At 34.9% G+C, this 26,212-nt stretch overlaps 2 protein-coding genes across 6 annotated transcripts in view; one reads left to right on the top strand and one right to left on the bottom strand.

Moving 5' to 3' along the window:
* The window catches only part of PPWD1 (peptidylprolyl isomerase domain and WD repeat containing 1), a 284,360-nt gene extending 266,132 nt beyond the window's left edge, over positions 1–18,228 (top strand). The window contains exons 3-12 of one of the 3 annotated variants that reach the window (XM_055554451.1): positions 49–151; positions 2,089–2,189; positions 2,330–2,450; positions 5,138–5,585; positions 9,612–9,802; positions 10,636–10,825; positions 13,796–13,977; positions 15,147–15,228; positions 16,136–16,318; positions 17,931–18,228. In XM_055554451.1, coding sequence (XP_055410426.1) covers positions 49–151; positions 2,089–2,189; positions 2,330–2,450; positions 5,138–5,585; positions 9,612–9,802; positions 10,636–10,825; positions 13,796–13,977; positions 15,147–15,228; positions 16,136–16,318; positions 17,931–18,074 — 1,745 coding nt within the window. In that variant the 3' untranslated portion in view covers positions 18,075–18,228. Of the gene's footprint in view, positions 1–48; positions 152–2,088; positions 2,190–2,329; positions 2,451–5,137; positions 5,586–9,611; positions 9,803–10,635; positions 10,826–13,795; positions 13,978–15,146; positions 15,229–16,135; positions 16,319–17,930 lie in introns of those variants that run through there. The other 2 variants (XM_055554453.1, XM_055554452.1) reach the window with 2 other exon arrangements.
* Positions 18,229–20,252: 2,024 nt separating this feature from the next.
* Positions 20,253–26,212, bottom strand: part of TRIM23 (tripartite motif containing 23) — a 36,643-nt gene continuing 30,683 nt past the window's right edge. For all 3 annotated transcript variants that reach the window (XM_055554454.1, XM_055554455.1, XM_055554456.1), the window contains 2 exons: positions 25,998–26,122; positions 20,253–22,837 (listed from right to left, as the gene is read on the bottom strand). In XM_055554454.1, coding sequence (XP_055410429.1) covers positions 22,658–22,837; positions 25,998–26,122 — 305 coding nt within the window. In that variant the 3' untranslated portion in view covers positions 20,253–22,657. The remainder of the gene's footprint in view (positions 22,838–25,997; positions 26,123–26,212) is intronic.

The following is a 26,212-nucleotide window of genomic DNA, read 5'->3' as shown; positions in this document are numbered from 1 at the left end:
ATCTAGTTCCAGTTGTTAAAAATATTTTTCTTTACTTTTTTCCCTTAGTTCTAGAGTTTGAAAAAGTCTATCTTGATAATCTCCCCAGTGCATCCATGTATGAGCGCAGTTACATGCATAGAGATGTTATCACCCATGTGGTGTGCACCAAGTAAGTCTGTCTGTATTTTTTTCTGAAAAGTTTATTGTTTTTTTTAAATACTTCAGTTTTGAGGTGAATTGTAGAAGTAGCTTTAGGATATTGAGGATTTCTATTTCATTCCATAGGTTTTGAAATAATTTGTTAAATAAAGACCTACATGCTTTTTCCTCTATCATACAAAGATGCATTCTCTAAGACCAAATTCCCTAGTTTGTGTACATGTGTTTTGGAGACAGATGCCAATAGGGGATAATCCAGGTAGTGTCAGAGCTTCCGTGAAGGAGAGTGTGTTAGTTAATTTGGGAGTAATTGGTAGCTGGCTTTTTCAGTAAAAATGGGGAAAATGAGGAGATCCAAGACATTCTGGAAATGTCAGAGAACCTTTAAAATACCTGGATAGGGTTTTGTAGAAGGAATAATAATACTCTGCTCTTTGTTGAGCTCATATTATGTCTAGGTCCTGTATCAAGGCTTTTTCATTAATTGTCCCGTTTATCTTAACAGTCTTACAAGTAGTATCCATCTACATTTTATAGATAAGGAAACAGGTTTAGAGGGGTTTAAGTGGTAGTTGAGGCTGGAGAAAAAAAGGCAATAAATCCCACAGTTTTCTATTTCTTGTATGGATTTTGAACCTGATTGGGAGAATAACATCACATATGTGTATACATGTGTCTTTGTGTGTAAACTTCAAGATCACTGTGGTTGTGGTGAAATGAATGGATTCAAACACAGCAAGAATGGATACAGAGAAAGCAATTAGGAGGCTAATACAGTAATCATAGATGAATTAGAATGGTGGCTGAGATGATATTGGCAGTGAGTATGGAAAGAAGTAGATGATTTACTTTGCTGTTTGGATCAGTTTATTCTTGATCTATTAGAGAATTAAAAGATTTAAATATCTTTATATTCCTTTTATGGGATAATTTTGACCAAATATTAGCTCTTTTCCTAGTAGAAAGTTGTCAGTTAATAAGGCAGCATATAGACTAGCTTTCTATCACTCCAGGTTTCTTTGTTTAACCTAAGGCAGCAGACTATAATGGAAAGATTTTTGAAGATTTTATAGAAACCTAGTGTTTTGAAGTTAGGCATACCCAATATTGAATGCTCTTCTCCAGCTACAGACCTGGGGCAAATACATTTAAAACTTTTAACCTATTTCCTAATTTTTAAAAAGATGGTGAAAAATATTCACCTTATAGAGTTGTTGTAAAGATGGTTATAACTAAGATAATGTATGTAGAGTACTCAACATATAATAGCTTTCAACAAATGGTTTCTATTTTTATATAACTGATGAGAGGCTATACTGTACAAAATGTTGGTACTTAACCAAAATACCTTGGATAATATCTGAAACAAACTTACATTGAGTTTTGCTTTATATGTGAGTAGTATGTTGGGATTTAATTATTTATCACCTTCTGAAAGGTAGTACATTTTCCCTGTGAGAAGACTGCCTGTGGGGTAATTTTAGCATTAAAGGACTCTATGATCTAGTGATTCCTTGTGAGACTTTTTTAATGTCTAGATTACCTCAATCCTGATCCTAGCTCTTAGATTTAAAATTAGTGCAGCATGGAACTCTTTTTAGTGCTCTGTGGTGACAGAGGGGATATATTGAACATGTTTACATATACCTAATTCACTTTGCTGTACAGCAGAAACTAACACAACACAACTGGCGTAAAGCAATTATACACCAGTAAAAAATAAATAAGATTAGTGCAGCAGTAGCTGTTATGATATCCAGAAAAGAGCTTCAAATTTTGCAATGTTATGTCTACCCTAATACAGTGATACAGTGGTTTGTATAAAGGAAGATTTTTTTTGTAATCTGTTATTTAAGAGTCCAAGATTCTCAGTAAATATTTGGCTTGGGGGCACAAAGTGATTTTTGCATCTGTTTTAGAAAGTAACTTCTACAATTTTTTATGCAGGACAGACTTTATTATTACTGCTAGTCACGATGGACATGTTAAATTCTGGAAAAAAATAGAAGAGGGAATTGAATTTGTTAAACATTTCCGTAGTCACCTAGGTAAGAATTTTACTTCTTTGGTTTTTTGGCTCTCATTTCAACTGTATTGATTAAAGTTTCTTTTTAATTTTTTTTTCCTTTTAATTATATCCATTTCTTTTATGTTTACTAGAATGTTTTGATTTGGTTTCTTTAAATAGGAGTTATTGAGAGTATTGCGGTTAGCTCTGAGGGAGCTTTATTCTGTTCAGTGGGTGATGATAAAGCAATGAAGGTGTTTGATGTAGTGAACTTTGACATGATCAATATGCTGAAGCTTGGGTGAGTCTTTTTTAAAGTGTGTTTATATATATATATATTTTTAACTTAATGAAAGAATTCTTGAACTAAACTTCACCATTTCATAGGTATTTCTAAATAGAATATATTACCATTCCATTAAAAAATGTGCCTTTAGATTTTGTTTGGGAAAATTAAGTATTATGAATCTTTGTTATGATGTTGTTTGTGGGCTTCTGCTGTGAGTTTTATCATTAATTACCACAGAAATGTCCAAGTAGCACCATAACAAGGATTAATTATATCCATTTTACACTACTTAATAATTTAATGAGCATCCATGATGTCTAATTTACTGGCATTTAAATTAACTTCCTAGTAATGCTTATTTCAGTAATATAGCATTGTGTTTTTATAAGGCTTATGCGCATTTTTGGAATTCTTGGTGATTCTAAACTTTAAAGTATATTGATACCCAAACTATGTGGTTAGACTGTACAGTAACGAAATTAAACTGAAGATCATGGGATGCGTAGCTTAAGCAACAGAAATATATTTTCTCACACTTCTGGAGGTTTAGTTCAGTTCAGTTGCTCACTTGTGTCCAACTCTTTGCGACCCCATTGACTGCAGCACACCAGGCTTCCCCATCCATCACCAACTCCCGGAGCCCACTCAAACTCATGTCCACTGAGTCAGTGATGCCATCCAACTATCTCTCCTCTGTCGTCCCCTTCTCCTCCCGCCTTCAGCCTTTCCCAGCATCTGAGTCTTTTCCAATGAGGAGATTGGAAAGTACAAAACTTTTGGAGGTAGAAAGTCCAAAATCAACGTTCCAACAGTGTGTGTTTTCTGGTGAGGACTCTTACGGGTTTCACACTTCGTCCTCGTTAAGTACAGGGGAAAGGGGAATATTTTGCTCTTCCACTTCTTAGAAGGCCAAGGCCTGTTGGATTAGGGCCCCACCTTTCTGACCTCATTTAATTACCTCTTTAAAACCCTTTCTCCAGATACAGTAACTTTGGGGATGAGGGCTTCACCATGTGAATTGGAGGGAGGTAGGGATTAGAACTACACAATTCAGTATGTGACAGTACTTTTTGGGAATTTCCTTCAAAACCAGTTTATGAACCACTAAAAGAAGTCAGTCTCATTATTTATGATAAGAACTTATTTTTTGACTACAAATAGAAATACCTATTGATATGTGTCATATTCCCAGCTTTGTTTCCCCCAGACTTTAGCTGTTTGCTTTTTTAATCAAATATATGTTGAACATTTGCCACCTTTGAGGGTATTGAAAGAACAGGCATATCTTGTTTTATTGCACTTTGCACACACTGTGTTTGTTTTTTTTTTTTGACAAATAACAAGTGTGTGGCAACCCTGGATGGAGCAAGTCTGTACTCACCAATTTTTCCAATGGCATTTGCTCAGTTTCTGTCATTGTTTCACATTTAGTAATTCTCATATTTCATTTTTCATTATTATTATATTTGTTATAGTGATCAGTGATCTTTGATGTTACTGTTACAAAAGATTACAACTGGCTGAAGCCTCACATGATAATTAGCATTTTTTAAGCAATAAAGTATTTTTAAATTAAGATATGTATATATACATGTAATTTTTTTAGACATAATGTGATTGCACACTTCAATAGAAATACAGGTAGTGTAAACAAACTTTTATTGTGCACTGGGAAACCAAAAAAAATCCATATGGCTCACATTATTGCAATTTTCAATTTTTGTGATCTGGAACCAAACCTGCAACATCTCCAAGCTATGCCTGTGTCTTTTAAGATTTTATAGAAATTCTGCGAGTCCTCAAAAAGTTTTGAGCATTAGCTCTGTCATCGGAGTAACTGTAACTTCTCAGACTGATGATTTTGAAGGCGAAAACACACAATTGAATATATAAGTTTAGTATGTTGATTACATTTGTCCAGTTCTTTTACACTTTATCAGGTAATGTGTTCAAAGCTCATAGTATTAAGATCAAGCTACTGATAATGAGAGAGTGATATCTGAACATTTTTCTTTTGAGCAAAGCCATGACTAAAATATTTTGACCTTAAATATTTCAAGAATGGATTTGTAAAGTATACTAACATGCTAACCTATTTAAAAGTAAGGTATACATAGACAGGGGCTTCCCAGGTGGAGCTAATGGTAAAGAACCTGCCTGCCAATGCAGGAGACATAAGAGATGCATGTCTGATCCCTGGGTAGGGGAGATCCCCTGGAGGACCTGGGCATGGCAGCCCACTCCAGTATTCTTGCCTGGAGAATCCCATGGACAGAGGAGCCTGGCAGGCTACAGTCCATTGGGTCCCAAACAGTCGGACACTACTGAAGTGACTTAGAATAGCACATACATAGACAGAGACATCGAGATCCAAAAAAAAAATAAATAAATAAATGCCTCAGAATATTTTAAGAACCAGGTCTGTTTCAGTTTCCTTGTAAATACTTGCTGTGTGAGTTCTCTTCCTGTGGTTTGATCAGTCCTCAGAAGTTATTATCATTCATTTATGAGGTCAGAAAGAGAAAAATTAGTAACTTTTCCTATTCTTCCCTGTTCTGTATCTTGCTGCTACATTTGATCAAAGAATCTAAAACTGGCTGAATTGCCGGCAGGGACGTTTTTTGGTGATGGGAATGAGTAAGGATGCTTATGACTTGCTTTGGCCTCTTCTTATCCCCCTCAATCCTTTACTATTTTAGGTATTTCCCTGGACAGTGTGAGTGGATCTATTGCCCGGGGGATGCCATATCTTCAGTTGCTGCTTCTGAGAAAAGTACAGGAAAAATTTTCATTTATGATGGTCGAGGAGATAACCAGCCACTGCATATCTTTGACAAACTCCATACATCACCTCTTACTCAGATACGGCTAAACCCTGTTTACAAAGCAGTAGTGTCTTCTGACAAATCTGGAATGATTGAATACTGGACTGGTCCTCCTTATGAGTATAAATTCCCCAAAAATGTGAACTGGGAATATAAAACTGACACAGATTTATATGAATTTGCCAAGTGCAAGGCCTATCCAACCAGCATATGTTTTTCACCTGATGGGAAGAAATTAGCCACTATTGGTTCTGACAGAAAAGTTAGAATTTTCAGATTCTTAACTGGAAAACTCATGAGAGTCTTTGATGAATCACTAAGTGTAAGTGCCATATAAATTTAATCAGATTTTACTTTTCTGAAAATGTCTTTAGTTTGTGCTATTTCTTAAAAGATTTTTTTTCTGGACATGGACATTTAGATTGATGATTAATTTACTTATCACATTAAAGATACTGTTTGACTGCTGTCTTGCATTGTTACTCTTTAAAACTCTCTTCTATAGGTTTATGATGTGATATTTTCTGAGCCAGTTTTTCTTAAACTTACGTGGCTGTTTTTGTAGTTTTGTTGTTTGAAAGCGCATTCTTTTGAGATCCTCAAAACCCATGCTAGGCTTCCTTCTCTTCTCATTCTTTTCACTCCTGCCTTCTATATGACTACTTAAAAATTTATTTCTCCAGCCTTCTATTATAAACAGACCTGGCCCTATCCTTTTATTTTTTTATTTTTGCTGTCTTCATGAATGGCACCAATATGTATCTGCTAGCACAAGCCAGAAATCTGAGTCATCTTTAACTGTTTTTCCTTACCCGTCTATTTAATTCATCATGAGTCCTGTCAATTTTACTTTCTACATATACTTTAAATACATACATTTCCTTTTAGCACAGCTGTGACTACCCTAGCTCATAATCTGTTGCCTGGCCTATTGCATGGCCTACTCCCTATATCTATTCTAGCTTCTTCCTGACCTGTTATCCATGCTCCACCCAGAGGAATCTTTTCAAAAAACATTATCTTGTCATGTCATCCTTTGAATCTTGCAGTGACTACCTGTTGTTTTTAGGAGGGAGACCAAAATCATGGCCTACCATATTGTACCCCTCCCTGCCACTTCAACCTGCTGTAATTCACCTCCCTCCCTGCCTCTGCTGTACCCAGTCAGGCCTTCTTTCAGTTTCTTGACTACGTCTCCCACCACAGCACCTTTGCATATGCTGTCCCTCCTGCTTGGAGTGACCCCTAGTCCCATTAATCCTCATTCCTCCCCTTACCTATTGAACTCATCCTTCAAATCTCAAAGAATCATTTCCCCCAGTGATCTTCCACTATTCTTCCAGTCTTTTTTTAATGTGGTAGTGTATCACTATTTATTTTCTTTTAGAATATTTGGTCTTATTATTTGATTAATGTGTATCACCCCCTCCCCCCAGTAGATTAAACTGTGTGTCATTTATGGTCCTGTATCTGTTTTGCTTGTGATTGAGTCTCCAGCACTAAGAATGATACCTGACACAAAACTGTTAACAAGAATTTATTGGGACTTTGCTAGTGGTCCAGTGGTTAAGACACAGCACTTCCATTGCAGCGGGGTATCGGTTCAATCCCTGGTTGGAGAATGAAGATCCTGAATGCCTTTTGGCATAGCCAAAAAACAGGGGGAAGAAAAGAAGTATTTATTAGAGCATGTAGCTGTAGAATGAGTTTTTATCCATGCAAAGATAATTGGTTTTGTGGATATTTGAGTCTCATCATGTTTCCATCTTGTGGTTCTCTAACTGCTATGGCTATGTTGAATTCTCCAAAAGTCTATGGGTCAAATCTTTGTAACAATAGTGTTTATTGTACAACAGTGTGAATTCTACAGTCTTTGTAGCCACCAGTTTATAATAGATTCCTTGCATTAAGTACTTCAAAAATGCTGTCACCTTATTAGTGATGTGGTAATAAGTTGGGTGAATTAGCTGCCTGAAAGAATATGAATCCAAACAAAGGGGCAGGTTTGTATGCTAGTCAAATTATCCTCATAACTCATTTTCTTATTGGAAGAATATCACTTTCCATTATGCTTTTGGGAAAAGGAGAAACCTTGTGATGTTTTCTTTAATGGTGGCTTCAACTTAACTATAATTTTAAAACTCTTCACAATTTGCAACTCTTCCTAGATTCCTTAAGAAAACAAATCTATTCTCTGGATACAAACCATTTAACACATATACTCTGAGCTGTTGAATTCACTATTTCATTGTTGTCTTTAATATTTGTTGAAATTATAGGATTATTGTGGTAAGATCAGTAGCAAAGTATAGGACAGAAGTTGAGATTCAGGATGAGGGAGTTTGCCCAAAAAGGGGGGTGCAAATGCCAATTAATTTAGTAATAATGCTAGTGACTAGTTAGTTAATGACTGGTATCTCATAGTTCCATGTTAAGGGTTCTAACTAGTTAAGAGTCCTAGTTTAATAGACAAATTTAATTGGATGGTGTGAAGTTGTATCTTTTGGTATTTTATTAATCAGGAGTACTGCATATGGCCATACAGAGATGATAAGATAGATGATAAGAGATGCAGCTATTAAAGCTCTTAAAGAGATGAATATTAAAGAATATTGTAAAAAAAAATCAATACAGTGTATTAATGCATATATATGGAATTTAGAAAGACGGTAACAATGATCCTATTATGCAAGGCAGCAGAAGAGACACAGATGTAAAGTACAGACTTGAACTATGTGGGAGAAGGCAAGGGTGGGATGATTTGAGAGAATAGCATTGAAACATGTATATTACCAAATGTGAAATAGATGACCAGTCCAAGTTTGATGCATGAAGCAAGGCACTCAAAGCTGGTGCTGTGGGACAACCCAGAGGGGGTTCAGGATGGGGGGGACATATGTACACCTGTGGCTGATTGATGTCAATATATGACAAAAACTACCACAATATTGTAAAGTAATTATCCTCCAATTAAAGTAATTTTTTTAAAGATACTAATGTGCTTAAAAGGTTAGATTAGCATTTATTACTTTTACATGGGCAGATGACCATCTATAAACTTTATTTCTTGAAAATGAATCTTCTTTCTAGCAAAATAATCAAGGCTCCCATACTACAAAAATGTAGTCTAGCATCTACGCTATTTCTGGCAAATGAGTAAAGCAATAGTAGTTCAGAGACTGGCAACAAGAAACCCTAATGTTGTTCCCTAACACGTATATATCCTTTTCATTTCTGGAGTTAGGTATATTGTTGTTCTTTCCACATCTAGAAAAACCAGAGATTTTATTAATGCAAGCATGATAAAAAGTAGTAGATGGGACATAAGCCTGACTGACCTTTTTTCATTCGCAATAGAGAGCCACTTTTGATTTCTGCAGTTTTATGCTCTAAATGTTGGGGAAACTGAATGTAAAGGTCACATCTTTGGGGAGGCTGGTAGTGTGACTGTACATAGTAACTAAGATATGACCCTTATCTTGAAAGTTGTGTATTAAATATCTAAAGAAAAGTAAACCAAATACCCAAACTAAAGGGCACTCATAAAATTCATCCATCCTAAATCACATTTACCTAATGATAATTGAATACATAGTGATGCTCCAAAACAACTTGAAACATTTTCTGAAATATGAAATTGTTATAAATTAGTGAAATCATAAAAAATAAAATCAAGTGCTTGTTAAATGGCAGGTCCATGATCTTGGAACACGGTCTCACAGTCCATATCTGCATTGTGCAGCTTAGTAGCCACTAGCCACATAGGGTTGCTGAACACTTGGCATGTGACTAGTCCAAATTGAGCTGGACTAAAATAAAATACACACTGGACTTCAAAGACTTACTATAAGAAGGAAAAAAGATCTCAATTTTTAAATATTGCTTAATATTTTAATGTCTTTATGTTGCTTTTTTGTATTATTGATTTTGCTTAATGTCTTTTGATAATATTTTAGATATATTGGGTTGAATAAAAGATTAATTTCATGTTCATTTTTATTTCATTTAACATGGCTACGAAAAAATTTAAAATTACATATATGGTTTATATTGGAAAGTGCTGTCTGTGGCTTATAAAATGCAGCATATATATTGTTTCTGCAGAAAAAGCAGTAGTTATATTAACTCTTATTTTTTTTTAATTAGAATAACCAGTTAGTATAAATACTATTTTTATGATTGAATTTTCTAATGCAATTCCTGCTTATAGTGTTTATAGAGTACTCCTTAAGAAGATGTATAAGCACATAAACTGTCAGTGGCTATTAAGGGACACTCTGCTTTTATTTAAATTCTCCTTCCCTTTATCATGTAACATTATTTTTGTTAATAACGGTTTGTTTCCTAGATGTTTACTGAACTGCAGCAGATGAGGCAACAGCTACCAGACATGGAATTTGGTCGACGGATGGCTGTAGAACGTGAATTGGAGAAGGTGGATGCAGTAAGATTAATCAATATAGTTTTTGATGAAACTGGACACTTCGTGCTGTATGGAACAATGCTGGGCATTAAAGTTATAAACGTAGAAACAAACCGGTAAGCTTTAATATCACATATGCTTTTTAAAAATTTACTTCTAAAGGACCATTTCCTCCTTTGGGGAAACAATGGGAGTTTTGTTTGTTCCAAGACAAGTGGAATGGTCCCAGATGTCTAAACTTAACCAAATGTTTTGACTGGATTTTTCTGTGGTCTTTGGTTGTTTATAATCTTATGTAAAAAGTTTCCACTCCTGTTTGTTAAAGAAATGGAAGAAAGATATGCATAGTTTCAAGTTGTTGTTGTTTTTTTTTAACAAGTTTCAGTCTGTCTTTTGCTTATTGATTTAAATTAGCCTGTTTCATGTTAAATGTTGCCAAATATTTTAACCACAGAATTCAGCATTACATCCTGCTAGACATAAAATCAGAAGTTAAAATGCATGAAACCACAATAAGCCTTTTGTGCAAACAGCCCATTTGGTCTTAGAACAAAATTGCTATAATAAGATACTATCACTGAATGTAAATGAAAAGAACTTAAAGTATATTTAAAGGAAAAAAGTCTTGTACTGTACATTTTCACATATAAACAAATTTATATTGTAGTTCTTGGCAATACAGAATCTTTGAAGGCTTGAAGAAAGATTATAATGATAGGGATAGGTTAAAACTGTTTAACTGAATTATTTTTTTTAATCTGAAAATTATAAATACCTACCAATTTAAAATAACTTTTTTGGAGGAATGGAAGAGGCAGAAAAATACTTTTTAAAAACCTTTTACTGGTTATTTTGTACAAAAATAAAAGATAGTTGATTCCTAGCTTTTATCTGCAAAGTTGGTATAATTGGAGTTAATCCTGATAATTTTATTATATGTATTTTCCAGGTGTGTGCGGATCTTAGGCAAGCAAGAAAATATTAGAGTGATGCAATTGGCTTTATTCCAGGGAATAGCCAAAAAACATCGTGCTGCAACTACTATAGAAATGAAAGCTTCTGAAAACCCCGTTCTTCAGAATATTCAAGCTGACCCAACAATAGTCTGTACATCCTTCAAAAAGAATAGATTTTATATGGTATGTGGAAGTATCAATACCAAGAGATAGTCTTTAATGTTTCTTCCAGTTTGATTGGAGTTTTATTTTTTTAACTTGTGCTTTCAACTGAAGAGAATGTTGGCCATAATAGACTTTCTAAACAGCCCCATCTTATAACATTAGTGTTGTAGAATCTTTAACTAGGGTTTGTTTAAGTATTTCTGTACTGTTTTATATCTGGTTTTGAACAAGTTTTCAACCTAGCTTCTACAACTTGTGTTGTCTAAGACAATAGGAAGTAAGTGGCTGTGGTAATAATTGCATCCAAAATTGATTTTCCTGTGGACTTTTAAAAATTCTTCTGTTTTAGTATTATTCATCTTTTACTCTTCAACATGACTTGCACATTTCCTTCTCTAGATACAAATCTTTTTTCACCTTTTGATTCCATTGTAATGATGCTACCATGGTGTACATTCCTGAGAGAGATTTTTTTTCTGAAAAATTAAAAGTACTTTGCATGTTAAGTATGATTGGGCTCAAAATCAAACTACTAAGCTATCTAGGAGTAACACTGTTCTAGTTTTGTTCAGTCAAGCAGAAAAATCTGAAGTGTAGAGACCTCTGCGTCTGTATCTGTCTTTCACGCTTAGAGACTTTCCAAAACCCAGGTGTGATTATTTTTTTGCCTAAAATCCTTAAATGACTCCCCAGCTGTCTAATATATTAACCACTCTCCTAGTTTATCTTTCTTCATTTTTAGTTCATTGGCTATACTGAACTTGATCCCATTTGCAGGACTTGATGTTATTTTTACTTGGTGGTGTTTGCACAGGTTATTCCTTCTGTCAGCCACAAACCTCTCCCCACTTCCTCTTCATATTTCAGATCCCAGCTTGGAAGCCCTCTCCTGACATCAAATCTGGAATAGGTGTGCCTGCTTGTGTACATGTCACACTTTTTGGAATAATTTAGTGATTTTGGGGGGGTGGGGAGGGGTTCCTGACACTGTCCTCTCTTCCTCAAGATAATATAAAATCCATAAATACAGAGCACTATGTTTTCTTCACATACCAAACTCCAGAGTTTGGTGAATTGTCTGACCCATTATAGGATACTCATTCATTCATCTGACAATTTACAAGCAGCTGTGATGCTCTAAAGGTTATCAGCATTTGGTAAATGTGGGAAATAGCAGTTTATCTACTCCAGCCAAGCTTTTAGCCTAAAATGGATATATTCTTTTAAAATAAGAATTTTGCTTGTAAACTTTCAAATTCACTGCTGAAGATTTATTAATATATATGTTAAAGAAAAATACTTTTTCTTGTTATTACCTATAATTTAACTGTTTTGAAGGTAAAAAGAAATCATAAAAGACAATTCTTAATATACACTAAATTTAATTTTCCATCCATTTTATTTAAAAATTGTCTTTCCCCAGAGTTTATGTTTGTTGATTAAACCACACATGTTCCTTAGAAACTCTGAAGAAATAGAAAAATAAAAAATTAAGTCACTCACTGAGTATTTATACTGCTAACATTTTCATGGATTATTAGATGTACATATTCTTAAATAAAACTAAAATGGTATTCATATATGCAAATTTTATATCTTTTTGCAAATCTAGTACCATAAAATAAAAGTAAAATTGTATTAAATTTGAACTTTAATAGTTCTATATGTGAACTAAATCAAGATAATTTTAAAAATTCATATAATTAAATAGTGAAACAGACATGTCATTCTTTGGTAACTGGAGAATAATATGCTAAAGCAGTGACATCCTGGCTTAGTTGATTCTTAGTCTGGAATCGATCCAAGTAGACCAAGGACTGACATTAGGCAAAACAGAGTCTGGGCACTAGATTTACCTTTCTGGAGCTCAGTTAATATCCACCTTTCTTAGGGAGAGAAGATTTCTGCTTGCTGCTGCTGCTGCTGCTAAGTCGCTTCAGTTGTGTCCGACTCTGTGCGACCCCATAGACAGCAGCCCACCAGGGTCCCCCGTCCCTGGGATTCTCCAGGCAAGAATACTGGAGTGGGTCGTGTCTGACTCTGAGCGACCACATGGACTGCAGCCTACAGGGCTCCTCCATCCATGGGATTTTCCAGGCAAGAGTACTGGAGTGGGGTGCCATTGCCTTCTCCAGATTTCTGCTTACTGAGAGTCAAATAAAAGAAATAGGCCTTTAGAAGTCCAGAATTTTACAACTGAAAGTTTTTTCTCAGTTCTCTGTAGACCTTGAGGATCCTGAGATTTCTGCTTCACTCAAAATGTACTATACATCCTTTCTTCCAAGCTTCAAGGTTTAGATAGATCAGATGGGACTCTGTCAAAAAAAAAAAAAAAAAAAGAGGAGGTCAAGGTCCACTGCTGATTGATCTTTGAATCCTCATCCTGCCAGCACCAGGTCCTGTTCACAGTAATAACAATTATTAATATGTATATATTGCCTTCTGTGTCAGGCACTATCTCTAAACACTTTATATCCTTCATTTAATCTTCATATCAGGTGTCATTTTGAGGTAGTTTTTATTATCATCCTCTTTTATGAGTACGGAAATGAAAGTAATGAATTTACTTCCCCAAAGTCATGTTAACTAGTTAAGTGGCAAACTATAGTTCAAATCCAGGCAGTCTAAATAGTGAAAAGTAAGCAATAGATGGCAGGTTAGGTAGGACATACTAGAAGGCAAAAGCAGAGAGCTACCTCAAAACTGCCTGTTTTTAAATGGGTACTCAAAAAATTTCACCAAAAAAGAAATTAAATTCCATTTGAAATCATTCATCTTCATCATATGAATTTTCTCATTAGGCAAATGTAGAAATTTAGCTGCCTTGCACGTCCTATGATTGGAAGCAATTCCATAAATAAGCATTTATTCTGATGTAAATTCTTAGTTTCCTCAAATACTTCATTAGAAATGCAATTTTCTTGTTCATAAATTTTAACCAGATGAAAAATTTAATTGATTTACTCACTTTTTATTTTCCTCCTTGAGTTTACTAAACGAGAACCAGAAGATACAAAAAGTGCAGATTCTGACCGAGATGTTTTTAATGAGAAACCTTCTAAAGAAGAAGTCATGGCAGCTACTCAAGCTGAGGGACCTAAACGAGTGTCAGATAGTGCCATTATCCACACAAGCATGGGAGACATTCACATCAAACTCTTTCCTGTTGAGTATGTACTGTTTCTGTTGTCATAAATAAATACCAGTGTAAATGTATATATTTGAAGAAACTGCAACTTCTTGTTAGACTTAAGATATTTTGAAAAATTGAACTGTTAGATAAAGCATCTTTCCTAAGCTCTCTGATAATTGTTACATTAGGAAATGTGAAAATTTTATATATACATAAACATATTTCACAGGTTTATTATTATGACAAATAGTAGATATGACAGTGCTGAATGTAAACTATAGATTGACACACAAATGTCTATTACCACTACCATCCACTACACATGCCAACTATAGGTTTTGTGGCTCACTTGTTATAACTGGCTTTCCTCTCAAATCTTTAAGGGGTGGATAATTATTTTTCCTTCCTGACATTTGAGTTTGCAGAATGAACATACAATACCAAATACAATGCAATACGACTGGTTATTCTTGATCCAAAAGAAGACATCTTGTACAGTGCCTTGATTTAAAAGTACTTTGTTATTTTGATTTGAATGTTTTATGTCCAATATTTTACCATATCTTGACACCGGACAAAAAACTAGGCAATTCTAGACACCTGGACTATCTCATTTTAAGTATTCAGAACCCATGCATCCACTAAGCCTATTCCCTGATGTGGTTGGTACAAGATTCTCTTGATTCTCACTGCCATTCTCAGCATTGGGAGCTATTATATGATAACATACAGTATTAAATCATCTCATGAGATTAGTTAATATTATTTAGAAAGTGTATCTGAGTGTGTGACTATCATTTAAAGTTTATTAAATTTAGTAGTTGTCATAGCAGTGAATAAGTCCTTGGTCAGGAACATTTTTATGAGAAAATTACCTTTCTCAGGAACTATATACAGTGGGTTATGGTGCTATGGTTATATTTTTAAAAAATACTAAATGACTTTGGAACCTAAATACTCTCAAATTCAAGTAAAATAAGCAGTTGTGATATAAAGATGGTGTATTATATAAACTATAAGAACAGGCTACTGCCTATATACCCTGTCAACTCTTGCTTCTGCTGAGATCAGAAGAAATTATGGAAAAAAAGACTGTCCTGAAACATTCAGAAGATTCTGAAAATACCATTGGGAAGCCAAACTACAAAGAAAACTTTCCTAAGATGCTCCATTAAATTTTCATATTTTTAATATATGTCTCAATAGGTGCCCTAAGACTGTGGAAAATTTCTGTGTTCACAGCAGAAATGGTTATTATAATGGACACACATTTCACCGCATAATTAAGGTAAGTTATGCAAATTTTATATGATTTAAGGAAAAATATGTTATTGTATAATGAGGTTTAGAACCTAAGGAATCTCATTCACACTTAGCACTTTATTAGGAATAGGAAAAATGGACTATGGAAGTCAAAAGAATAATGGATGATCATGAAAATCAGATATAAAACCAAGGATAGGAACAGTAGCAGGGTAGCCATTTTAGAAACACTGCAGCAGTCTTTTGTCAGCAGTTAAAGCAAAGATCAGGTAATGAGTAAAGGGTCTTGCTGAGATAAAATCAGTAGCGAAGGTAACCTGTTTCTAGTGGCTAGATAAGGTCTAGATCTAGAAGATTAAGTATTAGAAGAGCTATGTTGCCACTTTATCTGTGAAAACCACCACTAATACCTGATGAACAGAATGAATTCAGCCCAGGATTTTGTTGAGCCACATTCTATGAAATGTATGGAGCAGTGAGGTAGTTCTTGATTACTGGCAGGTCAGAAATGGCAGAAGAAATGTCAGAAGGAAAAATTAGATTTCAGAGTTCTGAAGGAATTAGTGAAGTGACTGACTAGGACATTCAGAGTGTCTAGGGAAAGGGGAGATAAAAGAGTGGGCCAGTTATGTAAGACCTAACACATTAAACAAGATCCTAAAACTTATCTACACTATTAATTGGTTTTAGTTAGATTATTGAGTGAGATAGTACCTGTCTATAAATGGAAAGACCTTTACATTTTTGTTTCCATCATTGAGATAAGGTGGCAGTTATGCAATGAAAATACATAATCTAAAGTATAACCAAGAAATCAGTTTATAGAATGACATATTAAGATTTTATTGAATATAAAGCACTCTTGACAAATATACGACTCCAAAGCATACATATATGTAATATGTGTAATACTATGTGTACTTTCTGTTAAGGGCTTCATGATTCAGACAGGAGATCCAACAGGTACTGGTATGGGAGGAGAAAGTATATGGGGAGGAGAATTTGAAGATGAATTTCATTCAACATTACGACATGACAGACCATATACACTCAGCATGGCCAATGCTGGATCGAATACTAATGGATCCCAGTTTTTCATAACAGTAGTACCAACAGTAAGTAGAACATGCATGTGTGTGTGCTAAGTCGCTTCAGTCATGTTCGACTCTTTGCAGCTCGATGGACTGTAGCCTGCCAGGCTCCTCTGTCCATGGGATTCTCCAGTCAAGAGTACTGGAGTGAGTTGCCATGCTTCCTCCAGGGGATCATCCCAACTCAGGGATCGAACCCATGTCTATCTCTCCTGCATTGACAGGCAGTTTCTTTTCTACTTGCGCCACCTGGGAGGCATTTTCCAGGTGAATTTAAGCCAAAGATTTATGGGCTTAGATCTAAGAGAGTGAATTCAGTGGAAAAGAGAGCTTCATTATTCTCTATTATTTATATATTCTAGGATATAAAAATGAAAACAATTTAGAAAGGAAAATGGAAAAATACCTAACAAGACTTTACAATCAGTACTTTTGTAATTCAGGCCAATAAATAATAAATTAAATAATTTATTTATAATAAATACAAAGCTGAGTTTGTAATAAAGCTGAGTTTGTAATAAAGCTGAGTTTAAGTCAGCTTTGCAGTATTTGTTGGACAATCCAAAACAAATTATTCTACCTCCGGGCTTGTTTCCTCATCTTTCGAATAGTAGGATGAGAGTATAAGAATTCCTTATTTTAATACAGTTTTCCCCACATTTTTCTATCTCTGAAATCAGAATGCATTTTCCAGCTCCAATTGATCTAAAAGATGCAGATATTAAACATTAAGCTTTTTTATTTTTTATTATAACATGGAACTACTCTTAAAAGCTTCTAAGTGAAAATATATCTTTTTAATTATATTTTAAAATGAAGCCAAAGTTTCTTTTTAATCAAGGACACTGTAGCTTTGATGAAATACATGTTAGAATATCTAGCTCTGCTGCTATGCAGTTCTACAAAATTACAAAAACTCTTTATTTTTTAGAATTAAAGAAAACAATTTATAACTACTGTCTGTCTGCCAGGTACATGATCTCATGTAATATTCACAATACTCCTAGTATCATTATGAAAGTGAAAGTGTTAGTCCCTCAGTCATGTCCAACTCTTTGCAACCCCATGGACTGTAGCCCATCAGGCTCCTCTGTCCATGGGAATCTCCAGGCAGGAATACTGGAGTGGGTTGCCATTTCCTTCTCCAGGGGATCTTCCCCACTCAGGGATCAAGCCTCAGTCTCCTGCATTGCAGGCAGATTCTTTACCTTCTGAGCCACCAGGGAAGCAAGTTTTAAAAAAATAGATGAGGAAACAGTGAGACCTGATGAACTTGCCAAAGGTCAAGTAAGTAGCAGAGCCAGAGTCTGAACTCCTATCTCTGATGCCAGAGCACATGCTGCCTAAAGTATTCCAGACTGCTTCTTGAGCAGGTAAGGTTACTGCAAAGAAACTTAGCTTTAGCAAACATCTCCCAGCTCCCTTTGATCTAAAAGATGCAGATATTAAATATTTAACTATGCTTTTTTATTTTTATTATGACATGGAAACTACTCTTAAAAGCTGCTAAGTGAAAATAATCTTAATTATATTTTTAAATGAAGCCAAAGTTTAATTCTTTTTAATTTGCTCATCCAGTGGGTGTGATTTAAGAATTTAGGGTTTACCAAGATTTTCTATTTGTCCTCCAACACAGCCTTGGCTTGATAATAAGCACACAGTGTTTGGACGAGTGACTAAAGGAATGGAAGTAGTACAAAGGATCTCCAACGTCAAAGTCAATCCCAAAACAGATAAGCCCTATGAAGATGTCAGCATCATAAATATTACTGTCAAGTAAAATAGATTTGTCTCATTGTCTGTATAAATAAAAATACACATACATTAAACACAGGATTATTTTACATAAGGAAGCTCAAGATTCGCTGAATGTACAAATCATGTTTCAGGAATTCAGTATTTGTGTATTTTTCATTAAAGGCTATTTTTTAAAAGCTCTGCCTTTGAGTTTTCTTGCAGTATTTCTCATCATAAGAGGTGATAAACTCAAATGGACTAAAACTCAGGCAAATAGCACTCTTTATACATAATTTCTCAAGAGTCTTAAAAACCATATTAAATAATAAGAATGGTATGCATTTGTTCCTCAGCTTTTTAAAAATATGCCAAATAGTCTGCCCTCAAATGTTTCTTTTAAGAAACATGTTTTCTTAGATCTTAATAAAGGGCATCTTTGGTGATGTACCATTTCCTTTTTTACAAGGTTTGTCTTTCAAGCCGAATAGCTTTGTCTTTTGAGCACAGTCAGTTCAGTCGCTCAGTTGTGTCCAACTGTTTCCGATCCCATGGACTGCAGCACGGCAGGCTTCCCTGTCCAGCACGAACTCCTGGAGATTGCTCAAACTCATGTCCATCGAGTTGGTGATACCATTCAACCATCTCATCCTCTGTCGTCCCCTTCTCCTCCTGCCTTCAATCCTTCCTGGCATCGGGGTCTTTTCCAATGAGTCAGTTCTTTGCATCAGGTGGCCAAAGGATTGGAGCTTCAGCATCAGTCCTTCTAATGAATATTCAGTACTGATTTCCTTTAGGACTAACGGGTTTGATCTCCTTGCAGTCCAAGGGACTCTCAAGAGTCTGAGTAAGTGGTAAGCAAAACTTCAATAAATAGGAAGTTCCTCTGGTCAAAAGTGTTAAATTCTGAATAATTATGAAATACTCTTCAAATAAAAGAATAAGAATAAATGAATACCTGAGTCCATGGTTTTGTATAATAGTTCATTTACTATTTTCACATCATTTTTCTAATGTAGCTAAACAATTTTTGTCTTTAGGTTATAGTATCTCATCTTATTTTACAAAATATATCATCAAAAAAACTATATATTGAGTAAAAATGTTAATATCTGCTTAACAAGGGAGAGATTAGTAGAAATTAGAGCAATATGAGTTTAAGTCTTAAACTGAGTTCTTTATTCACCCTCATAAATTACTTCATAACTATTCAGAATCACTGCTTCTACTTTCCAAACTCTTTAGGAGGAACATGTTCAACAGACCTGTTTAGGAAATTCACATTCTCATGCTTTATATCTAAGCCTATACTTTTCCTTCTGATCAGCAGGAATATTTCCTTTACCCATTTTGTACCACAAACTGATGGAAGAACATGCCTTAACTGTAATATTGTGTCCTCCTTTTACAAAGAACTAAAAACAAAATAACACTTTTCACTATGACATTTATCTTTTTTCCCTAATTTTAGGTGTTTAGACTTATCTATCCATTCATTCATAAAAGCTTAATCCTAAATTTCAGGTAATAACTGCCACCAAGTGGTGGTGGTGATGCCTCATCCTCCCCAAAATTCAATTATTTTTGCTTTGAGAGGAAATTATGTTTGATTAATCAATTTTTCCATTCCATGTCACAAATTTACCATAATCAGTAGACCTAAAAAATATACATTGCCACATGTCTATTTTAAAGCATGTTTTAAACTATTAGCAAGATACTGATACTTACTCATTAGTCCTTTTCATTTATTACTCTTTATAGGGAAAAGTATAGCTATTTTCTTCCTTATTACCACCTTGCAAATTGAGAAGTATCTCAGTGTTACATAAAAAGTCTTTCTTGAGCAATATTAGCTCAGGATATAATGAGGTTTTCCAAGGCCTTCTTTGAAAACAGCTATTTAAAATATGATATTCTGTGTGAAACAAGTTAAATTTAAAATTTTAAAAGCAACTATTTCACTTTAGTCAGTGCAGAATTTTAGCTCTCCTTTAAAAAACACTACAGTTTTAATACACATTTAAATGTGACAAGTTGCAAATAATAACATTTCTAAATTTTTAATAAACTATCTCAATTTGACATTCAAGTCAATCCCTATCCCATTTTGTTTTGTTTCTCTTAACCACAGCACAAATACTTTAATTGGTAATTGGTTACTAGCAATACTACTATACAGATGATTCAGGATGATTCAAGAATTTTTAGAAAGATGATAGGATTTCTTTAAAGTGATCTTAACATTTTATTGCTATCCATACTGATGATTTATATAATGCAAATAATGGCTTGTGGTGATTATAAAGCATTCCAGAATTACAGACCAAGACTATACACTTGAAAAACCTGCTTTACATAAACTATACAATAGTATTTAGCTTAATACAGAAATTCAGTGCCAGGAGGCAAATCCAAATAGACTGTATTTAAAACCTCTGAAGTGTGACATTTCCCAGAGGGAACCAGCGCAGTCTTGCTAATAATTAGTGAAAGTACAACCAGAGATAGAAAATAAGAGCCTGAAAAATACTTTATAAAAAAATAATAAATACTACTACTAGATACAATCAGGTCTAAGCACAATTTTTAAATTGTGTTGTAGAAATACGCTAGGAATGTGATTTAAAAGTCAAGCAAAACGGGTAAAATAAATTTACAGAAGAAAGCAAGTTTACACATTAGTGTTAGACTGTTTTTGAATTACCTAGTAGACAAAACAGTTCAAGGGCTCACAGGCAAATGTAACACTTTTTTTATTTTTCACAGTTACTGCAATCAAATATTAATTTAATTCAGAAGTATTATATGCACAAACTACACTTGTAACAGCATGACCTTTTACTTGAAAAATAAAGGATGAAATATTACATTTACTTATTTACACACTGCCCATAACTGACAGCCTTTTTTTTAATGCTTTGTTTTCTAAAAGTTTTGTTGTTTTAAACGAAATATATTTGAAGAGACTGAACCAAAACAGTGCCACCCAGAAGTCACATCTTGTCATCAGCCATCATAAGGATTTAACTTCATCCTAAAGTATGTGCTCAGTCGTGCCTGACTCTTTGTGACCCCATGGACAGTAGCCCACCAGGCTCCTCTGTCCATGGGATTCTCCAGGCAAGAATACTGGAGTGGGCTGCCATTCCCATCTCCAGGGGATCTTCCCAACGCAGGGACTGAACCCGTGTCTCCTATGATGGCATGTAGATTCTTTATCAAAGAGCCCCCTGGGAAGCACTTCATCTAAAGTATAAAGAGCATTAAAAAAACTATAAAACCCAATCTAGGTATTTTTAAATATAAAATTAGACTGCCATAATAAGGGAGTTTCCTTAAAAAAAGAAAAACAGTAAAGAGTGCACACTTTAAATTTTTTACTCACAGACCTGTAATGTGATATAAATTTTTTACACATTTCTTCTTTTCCTTTTGTAGACACGTTTCTCTCAAACAACCTCTTAAGGCCTTGTCATGAAAATCCTTGATCACATTTTATTGTTTAAATAAATGCACTTATTTTGGGAAGACATTTTAAGGTAATCATTTCCACTGCTTAAATAACTTCTCTTGAGGTAGAGGTAATTTCTACTTAGATCTCTACCTTTTATGTAAGACCAACACTGGCTTCTGTGTGTAACTTACTACATTTTACCTATAGTCATTCTCCTTAAAGATGCAATATTATTTTTAAAAAACACTACTAGGTACTTTATATTGAAAAATAGAAGGACGAATTTAGAACTCTGACCTTGGAAATAATATATCCAGGTACAGCTCTGCAAATCAGTCTTTTCATAAGTGCAGATCAACTAGAATATAACTGACTTTCACAGTTTTTTATTAATTGTTCTTCAGTGTAGTACTGATCTGACATCAGGCCTAGTAGGATTACATTTCATTCTAACTCACTGGGTTTTATACAAAAGGCTTTAAGAGAGCTTTAATAAAATATTAATCTGTATAAAATATTAATCTTCTCTAGCTTATAGTTCTTAGCATTAAAGATGTCTGTTATACTGAACATTAATCCTATTACCCAAAGATGCAGTTCAGATTTTATTTCATTAAGTCACTGCCTTTTTTGCTACTGAATACTGCCAAAATCCAGTGAAAAGGCACGTTAAGAAGCCATGCTCCACTTGCTTCATAGAGAGGTTCAATGAAACCGCTGGTTCATTAGACACTTGGTTGGCTATTCTTCCTTTGAGTGAATAAACCTTCACCTGCTCTTTCACTGTGACTACTTACTTCCCAATGCTGGATCAAATACTAATGGATCCCAGTTTTTCATAACAGTAGTACCTACAGTAAGCAGAACGTGCATGTGTGTGTGCTAGATAATCTGTGTGTACACATGTAATCTGAAAAACTTAACAAATGTATGTTTAAAAAAAATGTATACCCAGTAAGTCCCTGTTTAATCCAATTTAATCTGCTCAATCAGCTATTTAAATTTTACTAGTTTTTAAAAGCAATATTGTACTGAATTCCCAATCCAAGATTCCTTTTATATTAATATATACATTGTAAATTAACTATCTTTCAGATGTAGAATTTCTTACATCATATTATGTGCAAAATAACTCTTAACCACAAAACTTTAAACAACTGCTACATCTAAAATCAGGCAACGTCCAACACTCCAGCAGCCACAAGTTGGCGTGAGAGCCAGTCCAATCCTTCATACAGTCCCATACCACTTCGAGCATCACAGCCCTGAATATACCAGCTTCGGCCACAGCACAATTTATGGAGACTAAGAAGCTCAGTGATTTCTTCTACTGACAGAGCTCCAGCAACATCCTAAAAGATACATACACATAAAAAAAAATTTTCATAAGTCTATGAAAATTAGCATTTTTGTAATTATTGCTATATACAATTCTGCTGGTATCATTTTAACAGAAGCCTAAATTCAACTTTCAGTAATTATTCAGAGATTAATGAATAGAATAGAAAAAGAATTGTTTTGGTTATAACAGTTTGTAAGAACAGTCTTGTAAAAAAATATTTGGCTGCATGAGCTCATAGGATCGTCACTGTGTCACGGGGGATCCTTCGTTGTAGCACATGGACTCCAGTTGTGGCACACAGTTTTAGCTGCTCCACGGCAGGGGGGATCTTAGTTCCCCACCCAGGGATCAAACCAGCATCCCCTGCACTGCAAGCCAGATTCTTAACCACTGGACCACCAGGCAATAGTCTGAAATCAATGAAGGCAATGAAATCAATGAAGGCTGTGCCCCCTGAATGAAAGATACTGCCCATGTCATTATAAGGCATCTACTTAAAAGGAAATTAATACAGGTATATCGTAAGAAATGGCTCTTACGTATATAAAGAGTTTATTAAACTCTCCCAGGGAATTCTCTGACAGTCCAGTGGTTAAGATTCAATACTTTCACTGCCAGGGACCCAGGTTCAGTCCCTACTCAGGGAACTAAGATCCTGTAAGATGTGCAGCAAGGCCAACAACAACAAAAACTCTCCAAACAGCCCTGAATACCCTTCTTTCCAGAAGCAACCAACAGTAACAACTGCTTTCATATTTTTCCAGAAAACTTCCATGCACACTCATGTAAAAGAACAGTACACACTCTAGTTTTTTTTTTCTTAACACATATATTGAAAATAAAGATACATTTCCATTATTAGAACAAGCAGAAAAAAATTTCCACCAGTATTTTTAACTTCTGTATTGCATTCTACTGTAGGTGTAACATAATTTTCTTAACCAGTCTTATACTGAATATTTAAACTGAAAATATGTGCTTATGTGCTATTACATATACATACACATGGATGTAAACATATTTTTAAATACATACACTTGCAAAATTATCTCTAAGACAACCTTAGGATACCTGTCTACAGAATACATTACTAGAGATTTACAGGGTAAAAGGGTATATGCATCTAAACCTTCGACAAAGTACTGCCATATTGCCCTCCAAGAAAATGTCTCACATTAATAACCACACCAGCAGTGTATCCACGCCTGAGGATTATCAAACATTTTCATCTTTAACAAGATGATAAGTGGAAAATGGTATTTCACTCTGCCTTATTTGCATATCTTTAATCATAATGTGAAGTATATCAGTTCTTAATAGCTTGCCTTTTTTTCAAATTAAGGGAAAAATCCTTACTGTCTATCCAACTCTTCCTGCTTATGACATCTAAGCCACTTTATTGCACTAAAAAAAAAGCATTCTTATCCTCCTAGAAGCTGTCTCAAAATCTAAGAATCTTCAGCTGCCACAGTTTGAAAGTATCAGTTCTTCAGCGCTCAGCATTCTTTATGGTCCAACTCTCACATCTGTACCTGGCACCCCATTCCAGTACTTTTGCCTGGAAAATCCCATGGACAGAGGAGCATGGTAGGCTGCATGCAGTCCATGGGGTCGCTAGAGTCGGACACGACTGAGCGACTTCACTTTCACTTTTCACTTTCATGCATTGGAGGAGGAAATGGCAACCCACTCCAGTGTTCTTGCCTGGAGAATCCCAGGGACGGGGGAGCCTGGTGGGCTGCCGTCTATGGGGTCGCACAGAGTTGGACACGACTGAAGCGACTTAGCAGCAGCACTGAAAAAATCATAGCTCTGACTAGCTGAACCTTTGTTAGGAAAGTGCTATCCCTGCTTTTTAATAAGTCATCTAGATTTTCAAAGCTTTTCTTCCAAGGAGCAAGCATCTTTTAATTTTGTGGCTGCAGTTATTGTCCACAGTAATTCTGGAGCCCAAGAAAATAAAATTTGTCACTGTTTCCTGTCTATTTTGTCTTCCTGTTTTTCCCTATTTGCCATGAAGTGATGTTCTCAGTTTTTTGAACGTTGAGTTTTAAACCAGCGTTTTCACTCTTCTCTTTCACCCTCATCAAAAGCTCTTTAGTTCCTCTTTGCTTTCTGCCATTAGAGTGGTGTCATCTGCATATCTGAGGTTGTTGATATTTCTCCCATCAACCTTGATTCCAGTTTGTGAGTCATCCAGCCTGGCGTTTCGCATGATGTGACAACATACAGCTTGGAGTACTCCTTTCTCAATCTGGAACCAGTCTGTTGTTCCATGTCTGGTTCTAACTGTTGCTTCTTGTCCTGATACAGGTTTCTCAGGAGACAGGTAAGGTGGTTTGGTATTCCCAGCTCTTTAAGAATTTTCACAGTTTGCTGTGATTCACACAGCAAAGGCTTTAGCATAGTCAGTGAAGCAGAAGTAGATATTTTTTTGGAATTCTTTTGCTTTATTCTGTGATCGAATGGATGTTGGCAATTTGATCTCTGGTTCCTCTGCCTTTTCTAAATCCTACTTGTACATGTGGAAGTTCTCGATTCACGTACTGTTGAAGCCTGGCCTGAAGGATTTTGAGCATTACCTTGCTAGCCTGTGAAATGAGTGCAACCATATAGTAGTTTGACCATTCTTTGGCATAACCTTTCTTTGGGACTGGAATGAAAACTGACCTTTCCAGTCCTGTGGCCACTGCTGAATTTTTCAAATTTGCTGGCATATTGGTCTCCACGATGCTCTCTAAAAATACTCATGTTTTTATTTTTTCTGTCTGTAGTGTTCTTTCCTTCACATACTAACTCAAAGTATTATCTATAATTTCAATTCAAATCCTACTTTTTATAAATCTTAGAGAATACAACCTTTAGAACTACTCTATAATTTTCCATAATACTTTATATTAATATCACTGAAGTCACTTAGCAGTCTTCTTATTAATCTGCACTTAGCAGTATTAGAAATAAACACTTAACATGCAAACCTAAATACATATGAGTTTCTACCTTATTTCTTTCTGTATACTCCAAGGTACCAAGTATGGCACCTTCCATATAGACTGCATTCAAAATACAGCAGAAACTTTATATCTACTGAGTTATTTCTCTCAAAATCTTAACAGTTACCTTATAATGTGGAATGCTAAAATAAATATTCTGAAATACAAATGTATTACCTGTTTGTTAGCAAAAATCAGGAGTAAAGCATCTCGGAGTTCTTTTTCTGTTAACAACTTTGCAAGTTCACTGTGTGCTTCACTAACTCTGTCTCTATGACTGCTATCAACAACAAATACAACAGCTATCAAAAAAAACAAAAATATTCATTTAGTCACTTGTTTAATTTCAGTAAGTGGGCTAAATATTTTAATGTTATATTATGGTGAGTCTA

The sequence above is a fragment of the Bubalus kerabau genome, chromosome 18 (genome assembly GCF_029407905.1).
Source record: "Bubalus kerabau isolate K-KA32 ecotype Philippines breed swamp buffalo chromosome 18, PCC_UOA_SB_1v2, whole genome shotgun sequence".
Taxonomy (NCBI): domain Eukaryota; kingdom Metazoa; phylum Chordata; class Mammalia; order Artiodactyla; family Bovidae; genus Bubalus; species Bubalus kerabau.
Note: the sequence above shows the minus strand (reverse complement) of the source record. Positions and strands in the feature narration are given on the sequence as shown.